The 11,852-nt window shown below is 35.2% G+C and overlaps 1 protein-coding gene across 3 annotated transcripts in view; it reads left to right on the top strand.

The window, feature by feature from the left end:
* RIMS2 (regulating synaptic membrane exocytosis 2) overlaps positions 1-11,852 on the top strand; it is a 409,515-nt gene that overhangs the window by 214,056 nt on the left and 183,607 nt on the right. For all 3 annotated transcript variants that reach the window (XM_009323095.1, XM_009323094.1, XM_009323096.1), the window contains one exon: positions 1,197-1,265. In XM_009323095.1, coding sequence (XP_009321370.1) covers positions 1,197-1,265 — 69 coding nt within the window. The remainder of the gene's footprint in view (positions 1-1,196; positions 1,266-11,852) is intronic.

Consider the following 11,852-nt stretch of genomic DNA (forward strand, 5'->3'; position numbering starts at 1 on the left):
AGGACCTTCCGCTATCCCCTGGTGGGTAGACAGACGTTAGACAGTCTGACAAACGCCAACAGTTCTTATGATTCAAATAATTTCTGAAGTTTCTTTAAACAGAAAACTTAATTTTTGTCAAAAATCCTCTTAGCACTTGTTCTCCCAATTTTCTACTGGGAAAGGAGGGTAGGGATCCTTCTGTGCTAGTCACCCAGATAGAACATTAATCCTGCTTTGTCCTGGGCTTCTTTAAGTTTACTCCCAGTTTTTACCGGTATTTTTGTGTGTGTGTTTTTCAGAATAAATCATCCTGTGGTAGGAATAAAAAAATCTTGCACATGATTGAAGGTTTAGTGACAATTAGATTAAAGCTTCTACTTTCTAGTTACCTGTTTTAGATGTCCAGAGAATTAGAACAGACATACCACCTTGCTGAAGAACAGGGATTTTCACATTTAAAACAAGTAAATGAATAATTATCATTCACATGCCGGTGCTTAATCCTGATGTCAGCAATCAAATGCTGTTTAAAAGATGCCACAGAAGACAGAAGTAAATTAAGCTAAACACAAACTGACATGTATATTTGTCCTACGTGACCTACATTTTGGCTCTAATTGTGGATGTGGAATCTGCTTTTGCCAACTAAACTCTAGCTATTTTGACAGGTGTACTCTTATAGAACATTTAATAGTTTGCTTCCTCTAAACTATCACAGAGAGATTTTGTTTTTCAGGACACACTATATGTGTGAAGCTGCCTGTTCTCCTGATAATGCTTGCTAATACCCTAAAAAAATATTACATCCATTTAATATTATTGCTATTATTAATTTTTCTGGTATTCAAAGACTTTGGGTAGGGATGGTGCCTTGTGTATGAAAACTCGGAAGATGAACAGTGTGATGCCATTTTCTATATGGAATGAATACATATAGATATGAAGTATATGACAATATTTCATAAAAGCAATGTTGTTGAGCTGTATTTCAGCATTTAATTGTATATTACATTAAACATTTAGCTGCAAATAGTTGGTACACTAATAGATTTGCAATAGTATAACATTAATAATTTCCCTTATATGCTTATATTAATGCTTCATTGTCTAGTATGAAATCTTTACATTTATTTATGTATTATTGGCTGAGGATAGTTTTGACTTACAGGAAGATAAATGATACATTTCTGATTATTTTTTTTTTTTTTTGGCAGGGTCCAAAAGAATCAGTGACAGTGAAGTCTCTGATTATGACTGTGATGATGGAATTGGTGTTGTTTCAGGTATTACTGTCTAAATTTACTCTTCTACATTCAGTAGAAATCTTTCATATTTATAATTTGTTATTATGAATTTTATAATGTTTTTCTGATGAAAAATAAGTGGAACCTAACTGTGTATTTTTCCAACAGACACAAAATAAGTATTATGGGTAATGCATATTTAACCACAAAAATTACCAACAGAGGGAAAAAAAAAATCAATGTGTGAATTTCCTTGTTGTTTTTATAAAATGATAAAAATAGCACAAAAGTGGTTTTTTATTAAATGTGAAGAAGTGTTTATTTGATTTTTTTTGACAGACATTTGGGTTTGATATATCCTTTAAAACTTCATGGTGAAATAATAACACTGCCAAAGATCTGAAACCAGAACATTTAAGGCAGGACGGGAGACGTCTTAACAGATAATCTGTTTTACTAAATATTGGAATTGGGCATTTAATGAGTATTTGAGATAAAAGTTGTCATGTGAAAGAGTATTTCTCCTCCTCTTCTAAGAGAAAGGATAATACTCTAATCATAGCCAAAACCAATAAAATCAGAGAATCATATGCTTTTGCTGACTACAACAGAGAATATATTTAGGATGCAGCCATGCCACCTTTAAACCAGTACTGATGGCTACTGGTACCAGCACACAGTTGGCTGCACAGCTCAGTGTGTACTTCGTTACCCTAGTGCTCTACTGAGATATTTAACCCACTCAGATTAGTCTGTGTTAGACAGTTTCTGGTTCTCTTGGGTCAGGTCTAGCTAAAGGGTAGATATACAGTGATTTGTGTACCTTACTCAGCAAAGGTGGAGCAGTGTATGCTGCCTGGTCTATGCAGCAGCTGTAAAGGCAGTGATCAGCTGGTCAGTCAAAACGTCTTCCTGCCATGCAGCCACCCGTCAGCATATGTGCAGCTTTTACACCAGGTATAGTACACGCTGCTGGCAGGCTAAGGAAGGGTATATAGGAAACAGGAGTCAGAGGAATACAGCTTGACCTGGAGATAGAAGAAAAAAAGGAGGTAAAATAGGCAATCCTGGATATTGCAAGATGGGGTGCAGCCAAGTATTGATAAATCCAAACATTTGGTGACCTACCTAATTACTTGAGTTTGCACAGTCCTGTCTTAAAAACTGTTACCAGTCTGCGCTCGGATGCATTTCTGTGTTGCCTACATAGTCATCCCTGTATTTCTAGATATTTCATGGTTATCTCTTAGACTCTGCTTAATTTTTGACCCTGCTATGTTGCTATTCCCTTGCCATAGGTCTTGTGCTTTCTGGGAAAACGGGATAACAGATTTTTTTTTATTAAACAACATGTAAATTTTATCAAGAAGCCCTTTTTTAAACTAACGTAATATTATACAGACTTTGCGATACAAACAGAGCAAGTCATATTGTTGACATGTTTATTGGCTGTGGTTCATTGTAGGTCTCTTACTAGAATATCTAGAAAGCAGGTATTTTAAAGCACAAGTTGTCGTTGTTCATGTTGGAACAGTCTAACCTTGCAGATATTCCACAGTAAAATTTATTCTATCCCAAAAGAATATTTTTTATCCTTTCTACATAAACATTGAGATTTTTGTTAACCTCTGTTCAAAGGTTTTGCTCCACCCTAAGGTTCCAGCAATTTTACCAGAGACTGAATGAAAGCTGTGGATGCCAGACCACTAAATTTTCTATCTTCCTTAAATCATTTATTTTCAAACAGTAATAGGCTCAGTTTTCAGATTATTACCTTAATTATAAAGATATTTAGGAAAACTTAGGGCATTTTTATATTCTCACTCCCCTGTTTGCTTTACTACAGTCAGAAGACAGGAAGGATATGTAGCCAGAGTGGTGTGAAGTATTGGAACCAGAGAGCCTGTGATCCTCAGAAGTCCCTTGTTCCTACTTACTGTACTTTCAGTCTTAGGTTGGTTAGCTTTCTGTATGTGTTTAGTAGTCACTAAGGCTTTCGGATTGCCTGTCCTCCCAAAGGGAAGGACTTTCATATTCCTGTTGGTCAGTTAAATTAGAAATGTATCAACCTAACTTTGGAGTTTAATAACAAAGGGAGGAAAAAAGGGGGTTTGATGGATATATGTCTAGAGTGCCCAGTATGGCGCCATTTTGAAACTGAAATCTTTGTAATGTCCTGGAAAAAGGTACCGAGTTTTGCAAAGTTTTACCAGGTGCTTGAACATCAGTGGGATTCTTGTGAAATACCTGGATTTACAATTTTATGATTTCATAAACTCGTCTTTTGACAACTTGTAAAATTGTGGTCTTTACGGTTCAGTGAATGAATCTACTTCCCTCACCTGAGTTTTTGATGTACCTTTAGTTCCTTTAAGATCTTTTAGCTTTTGGATTTCTGCTGACAATTCTACACCTTAGTTGCATTTTAATTCAGACTGGCTGTGTGGGTGGGAAAGATTGATGTTCTTTTGGTTTTGAAATATTTATTTATTGCCTTTCTTTTTTGTGCTGCTGTCACTATGTTTGCAAGTCTTTTGATTTATCCTTGTCTCGTCTTATCATCCACATCCTTCTCTCGCTTAAGGTTCTTCTATTCATTTGCAGACTCATCACAATGTTGGTTTAAATATATGCCTTCTTTGCATGAAGCCATTTGTCTCTCTTTGTTTTCTTTCTTTGTACTTACCCCAGTTCTTTCATTTTGTATTTTCAGGTTTCATTTAACATGACACTTCACTTTGCTCTTTTTCCTTCTGCCATATAAGTACTGTATCACATCAAATATGTTTGCTAACATCTGTCAGATACTCTCAGTGATCCTTTCCATAAAATTAATGCTTATTCAAAGTACTGGACATGCGAAATAAACTCCAGAAACCTTTAAGAAGAGTAAGAATTCTCTTTCGGTTCATCCTTAATTTACTTTTATTCCAAACAGTGGACTAGATGACCTTTAAAGGTCCCTTCCAACCCAAACCATTCTATGATTCCATGATTCTGTGATTATATGATTCTATGAAATCCATGGACCTTCCTTGATCTCATTATGTGTTTATTTATAGTTCATTGAAAGTTATATGCTGTCTGCCTTCACCACGTTCCTGACCGAAGCTGAGATTTTCTCTTTTTCCACAACACCTTTTTATATAGCTTCTCTGGTATTGGTCCCATAAGGTCAACTGACTTCATCTTTGGATAAGCTGGTGATAGGTAGAAATCCAACAGTGGAAGATCTTTCTTAATGTACATCTGTAAGCAAGATTGTGTTACACCATATTTGCTGAAACAGAGAGAACTTTATAAGCTACAGTTCCTTGCGTCATCATCTATTTTTAATATATCTGCAGTTGCTGTTTGTCACTGCTACAGTACTTTTGATTCACTAATTTAATTTCCTGATGATAAAATGCTGAAATTATGCCTGTCTGCCATTCTGTTCTTTTCTTTAATTTTTACAAAAAGTTCAAACATCTCTGGGAAAAATTATTCATAAAAACTATCACTTCTGATGGCTTGGATCTTACCCTCCTTAAACAAACTTATTAAACTTCAGCCTTATAAAAGAGAGTGTTGTTTCTGTCAACTGGAAAAGCTTTTAAGAAAATGATGCTAAACCAATTGAAAAACTTCAATGTCTTTTTTTTCTGGTTATGTGTGTATTCTGCACCAGCTACTGTCAGAAAGTGTTATAGCATATGTATTTAAACAAGTATGCAGAAGTGATTTTTGACAAGATTTAAAAATAGCTCTCCATATACAATATACACTCATTTAATCTTGGGATCAAAAGCACTAGAACAGAATCTCTATTATATCTCACCTCTGCTGGATTTAATCTTAGCACAGGATAGCAGAAGGAGAGGCACTAGCAGTTCTGTTTTTGTCTTTTAGGTTGCTTGTACATAGCCTTCAAACCATTTAAAGCATTAATTTTGCTGTCCTGAACAATAAACTTTGGCCCTCATAAAGTTGTCTGTCATCAGCAATTCTATGTGGGAGCACATCTGCATCTTCACGTGCCCTGTAGAATGCTCTTATGTGCTTATTGATAAAAGCAATACAGCATTTTTATATTGATTTTAGAAAAATTCCGGAGTACTTTCCAAAACACTATTTAAATTATCATAATACTAAATACAATTCAATGATAAGCAGGGTGTTTTTTTTTTTTTTCTTTCTATTGACCAAAGTTGAATAGGCATTACAGTTAACGAAGTTCAATGACTATGGACTATAGTTTCTAAACAGTTTTCTTCCCAGGTACTTCCTCATAGTGTATGTTGAACCTGCTGTAACCTACTGAGTACAAGTAACCTACCGAGTCTGACTTTATGAACAAAGAGACATGTAAAGTCAAGACCATTTAATCATAAGGAGTCTCACCTATCATTGTTGTAAGACTTAAATATTAAGTGAGATATTAATGCTTAAAATTCAGTTCTACACCAATATCTCATCTGCACAACATCATTTTATGAAACACTTGTAATCTGAGATATGTTTAAACAGACGAATCCTGGAAGAATTTAAGGCAGTGAATTCTGCATAAACTGCATTGCAAGTGTCTGTAGAGAAGAGCTTTTCCAAGTAAAAGAATGCAGTCTCCAGCCTTGAGAAGAAAAACATTTGTAAGTTTTATAAGTGATAAGTTTTTCTCATTATGCAAAAAATAGCAAGACCTTTCAGGAGCAAATAAGAATACAAACAAGATATTTATTCAGAGGATAGTTAGAGCCAAGTAGATTAGAAATAGTAACAACCAGTAAAGAAATTCTTATTGAACTAACAAAAATTATTCTGTTTTTGAAGAAGAATGAAAAGCAATTATTCATTTGTGCTTCATTTCTCAAAACACCCGAGGAGTCCTTTGTTCAAAAGAATTCTTTCACTGTCATGTTGCAGCCTTGCCTGCAGAGGAAACAAAAGTCCTTCTCTCTACTTGCCGATAACGTGAACTGAATTTTTATACCTGGATCCTGTTGATGACTGCTGCTTAAAGCAGATACAGAACACAAAAATACTTTGATTACAGCTTGAAATCAACTGCCTATTGAAAGACATCTTACAGCATTAGTATATAGAGTAGATGACTTCTACCCCTACTAAAATAAAGGATTTCATCGCAGATCACCAGCTAGCCCTAAATGGGAGTCTGTAGTGCCCCAAAAGCTCAATAGCTACAGACATAAACATTGACAAGCTTTTTCTTTTATTATATGTTGATACCCATTCCCCTGCTCTAAAATCTGTTCTTTGTGGGTTCTTCCTTGAGTAAAAAATAGCTTAGTGTCTATGTGTCTTGAAAATTCCCCCCAAAAGTGGAAGTGAAATTCAAGCAATGTTAAAATAGTCCTTATGCTGACCCCTTAGGTGAAGGGATCTTTAACTATTTTCCTTGCTTTTAAACAAATGAGGTGTATATTATTTACAACTTTATGCCTACAGTTCTTAACACAGGAATTTTTATTATCATTCTTCAAGCTTTTCCTTGTATTTTTAGTTTCATTTTTAATTTATCAAAGGCAAATTTTAGTAATACTTTTACTATTTTTGAAAAAATTTCTTTACTATCATTTCCTCAGCTGACAAAACATCTTTCTCTTCAAACATCCAAATTCTCTCAATTAATGCATTTTTTAAAAACTAGTTTTATGATTCTTAAATATAAGCTGTATCACTCCACTTTGAAAGTAAAGATGTAATTAAAGTCAAGTTTTATTTTCAGATTATCAGTAATTATCAGTAGCATTCTCTTCTTTGAGTAAAGTTAAGCAAATATGAACTCAGCATGTTAGTTCATGTTCTACCACAGTCCTAGTATCTACAGAGTGACAAAGGCATCTAATAGATAATGGAAAGCTGCAAGGAAGTTGCATTCCTACCAGAGACTCTCGTGATTGATACTTCTCACGTAAAGGAAAGCCTAGTTGGGATGAGTTACAAATGTGGTGACGAGCACTTTGAAGAAGGAAATGCTCCATGAAAGGACTGATAAATTCCAGTCGACACTGTCAAGAGGATGCTAATTTGGGGCGCTTGCAGGACAGCAGAAAATATACATGGATGAGTACTTAAATAAGAAGAAACATTATCTGTAGAGTAACTGTTTTTTTCAAGCTTTGTATGACATAGTGGGTGTAGGGACAGCACTGGAAATTCAGCAAGCGCTGGTTTATTACTGTGTGGGAACGCTCTTCGTATGCATTAATGATCAAAAGAATCGTCTCAAGCGTAATGGGTCCGTACATACCATTAGTGCAGTAGAGCTAAAAACACCTCTTGAGGAACTGAGTTACTATGCAGCAAGTAACCAATTGTTCCTACTGTAACGTTTTCTGGTTCCTTTCACTATATATTCATTCTTCCCATATTTGTAGAATAGTATTTTGATCCAAAAAAAATCCCTAAAGCCACGCATAATGTATCTTCAATTTATAGACTATTCAGATATTAATAATTCAATTTATTTGATCAGTTACTGTCAGCACTTTTTCAGGGGACATCCAAATTCTGCATTTAGATGTTCAACTCACCATAGAAGCTGAGCATATTTGTATAAAAGAACTGAACTCTCTCCAAAGTGCCCATGTGTGAAATCTTGGTATGTTAAGCATTTCTGGCAATTTGATTATATAATTGTTTTTAATTAGTGCTTGTTCTAAGCCCAACCGCAGTGAGTGTTAAAAATTAAGTATCTGATAAAGAGAAAGCTTGACTTCTCAATCAAGTACAGATGTTAAAGTGGAGAAAATGCCACTTAGCATCAGTATCTGAAACAAGTCAATTATTTTGCCTGTGATGAACAGCAATTCTAATATTGCTTTTCTAGAACAATTTTCGTACAAGGAGTTTCTCTCCAGTCAATCAAGCAGCAAGACATATAAATTAAAAGCTTCATTAGTACTTTTCAGTTGGGTTTTTTTAGGGTTATTTTAGTGCTGTTGATGTGAACCTCATATTTGGAGGTTTGTGATTTTCTGTAATTTTGTGCCTGAAAGCTGCAGAATTTGATAATAATTCATTAATATTAGTATTTACTGAACACGTACCCTGCATAGAGTAATATTAGCACAGTACAGCCATACTCTGTGCATGAATACTTTGTCAAATGTATTAATATTCTCTCTTAAAACAGACAAAATTAAAACTTCATCTCAGAGGAAACTATATTTAGTGTGCCTTGTAAAATCCCTCATTTGATGTGTATCATAGTTTCTAATGAAACCCTGCCATGAAAAGAGGGTGGTGGTGGCATTGCAGATATCTTTGTCATGTGCCCGTCTTTTAAGTGTCCGCATCTCACAGTTGTTTATCACTGATTATCTCTACACTGATTATCAGGTTCTGTGTGCTCTGTACATTGATTTAAGAGGCTTGCCATAGTTATAGGGCTTTTGATTCTATGGTAATGACTTAATATTTATAGCTGCAAGCAGATTCCATTGTTTATCCTATTTTTACTACTGCTATAAATAACTATCTGCTTTGCTCAATAGCATCTCCTTGGTCAAGTTGCACTTATGACCTGTTTTTACTGTCTATAATTTCTTTCCACAAGAAAATATTTTTACTTTCTTTCTCTAACCTTATTTCCAGGACATGGAATATTTTTGAAACTGGAAGTTAAATCATACCTTTTTCAATTGAGAATGTCACCATAATTTTTGGAATGTCACCTGTCTTGAGAGAGACATGAATGTTTCAACTCGTGGGCAAGCAAAACCAGTCACATTCTAGAGAGAATTAAGTTCTAAAGTTAGGAGTACCAAAGTTACCTCTTCATATCCCATGGTGAATCAATCATCAATAGCAGCTTTAAAGTCTGTTTGGGGTTTAGAAGAACTCCAGTGTTGATTGCTAAACATATTTATTACAGTATTGGCCACTTCTGGGGTGTATCGTGCTAGGCATGTTGTTAAGCCTCCCATGTAAGCTTTGTGTTACTCTCATCTTCCTGAAGCTTTGTAACTGAGAGCTGACCCATTGCTCTCTCTGCATCTCTTGTGGCTGCAGGGTAATCACAGATTGCTTGTCTTTCCTCTGAAGCTCACATGTCAATGAAAGGCACAAATTTCCTATATACAGAAGTACTTTATTTGATAAATAGTAATTGCAACAAAAGCCATTGAAATTCAGTGAAAGAATAGACAAGGGGAAGATGATTGAATCAATTATTTCTGTATCAGCAGAGTCTCAATATACTTCATCTTGTGAAGTTCAGTCTTAAACAATTTCTTAGGTACTTTTTATATTAAAAAACCAAGGTGGTTTCTTATACTTTCTAAATTTTGGGTTGAAATCCCATAGCAGTTGAAATCTCAAGGTAGAGTCTAGTATGTGCCATCTTTTTCATCTGGTTCCAGCTGGAGAAAAAAAATCAGTGCATGGGTGGCATAAAGACATGGTGGATCCCACTGGCTGGGTACACAACATGTGCTGTCTCTGTGATTCAAGCACAGACAACTGTTTCATTCTGCATTCATTTAGCATGTAGTGGTCATGCTAAAAAAGAAAAGATATAATTAACTATACTTTTCTTTTAACTATACTACTCTGATCTCTAGGTTCAGAAAGTAAAACAAATATTACTTTATAGTGACTAGTCAGCTAGCTCCTACATAAGCCTTAGCAGTTTTCTTAGATTCCCAGGAAATGAAAAAAACAGTTTTCACCTTATCCCTATTCAAGTCATTTAAAAAATACTCTAAGATACATTCTGTCAGGAGAAAACCCAGGGCTTTGGATCCTGAGTGAGTGGAAGCATCCTCCTCATGTCCTTGATTTTGGCAACTAAATTCAAAACGCAGCATCCCCTGTGAGCTGTATCTACATGGCTGTGTTAAGAACTTGTAGTTTTTTGGATCATTTTTCTGAAATACCTGATTTTCCTCATGCATTCATACAGTTTAAATATTTTCCTTTACAGCTTAGATTTTGTTCTGGCTGTAAAGTGTTGGAATGATAATGACTATACTCAAGAAACCTGGATCTATCCCTAAACTCCTTTCTCTCCACATAAAACACATGTTAATATTTTCTGGTATTGCAACTTTATAGAATGTACATTTTTATTGAGTAAAAGTACTAAATTCTACAGATGTTAACAGAAAGTTGTGTTCTGTGAAAATCTGATATGGTTATTTTCAGTATGAGATAGCATTCTATGTTGCTTTGACTCCTAGCTAGTGAAAATACATAGTGTGAAATAAGGCAGAGAGTTACATTAACTTTACAAAACTGAAGGATTACTTTGGAATTAACTCATGTTAGTGGGGTGCCCAGCTGAAACTGCTACTTTTCAATGTGTGACCTGTTGGCAAAAGATAAGTTTATAAATCTAGTAGTTTTTGTTTTGAGTGAATTAATTATAAATTTCAAAGTTTATTTTCTGGCCACAAAGCATAGAGAATATTAATCTGTTTCTTCAAACACAGTTTAACATGTCTAGTTTTGTTGATGCAAAATTATTAGGAATGCTGATAGTTTCTGCCTTTTGAAATTGTTATAAGGAAGAACTACCAGTGCTAGTTACCAGAAAGCATTGCATGTGTGCTTCTAATTTAATGTAAAACATTTTTTTGAGCAGAATTATACTTGACAATTTAATTAGATAGTCATATATTTTGATTTATTGCAACAATAATGTGCAAGTGGTCAACTACAATAACAAGTTAGAGCTGGAGGAGGCTTTTTGTTTCTAAGTAATTTATTTGTTTATGTATACAGATTTAATAAATGTAATCATTTTGATTTACTAGTTCTCACTTCTAGGAATTTTTTAGACAGAGTAGGTTTTTGTTTGTGTTTTCTTAATTGAATTCCTTACCCTTCACTATGTTCATTCAGGTAGAATACCTTACACTATCGCTCATTTCCCTTGTACTTTGGTGTCTGTACATACCAAATATTGTATAAAACTGCTGATTTAAATGTTAGATTTTTTTAAAGGATTTTCCCATTTCTTCATATTACTGCTCTTCATTGTGCTCCATTTGTAGCATCTCCAAATGCTACAAATGCTCCCTGTGTATGCAGAATACTAGCTCTGCGTTTTTTTGTATCTATAGATCTGAATTATTAGGATAATAATAGACAATATTCTGTCATGTGTACTTGTACAGTAAATCATGTTTTTTATTTCATTATATATAAGTTCATAATAACTTGCTATTCACTTATGTGTGTGGTGGGTTGACCCTGGCTGGATGCCAGGTGCCCACCAAAGCCGCTCTATCACTCCCCCTCCTCAGCTGGACAGGGGAGAGAAAATATAATGAAAGGCTTATGGGTCGAGATAAGGACAGGGACATGACTCACCAATTACTGTCACGGGCAAAACAGACTCAACTCTGGGAAATTAATTTAGTTTATTACCAATCAAATCAGAGTAGGGTAATGAGAAATAAAACCAAATCTTAAAACACCTTCCTTCCACCCCTCCCTTCTTCCCAGGCTCAACTTCATTCCCGATTTTCTCTACCTCTTCCACCTGAGCAGCTCAGGGGGACGGGGAATGGGGGTTGTGGTCAGTTCATCACAGGTTGTCTCTGCCTCTCCTTCCTCCTCCAGGGGAGGACTCCTCACACTCTTCCCCTGCTCCAGCGTGGGGTCCCTCCCATGGGAGAC

This window comes from Pygoscelis adeliae, unplaced genomic scaffold (assembly GCF_000699105.1).
Source record: "Pygoscelis adeliae isolate BGI_AS28 unplaced genomic scaffold, ASM69910v1 Scaffold174, whole genome shotgun sequence".
NCBI lineage: Eukaryota > Metazoa > Chordata > Aves > Sphenisciformes > Spheniscidae > Pygoscelis > Pygoscelis adeliae.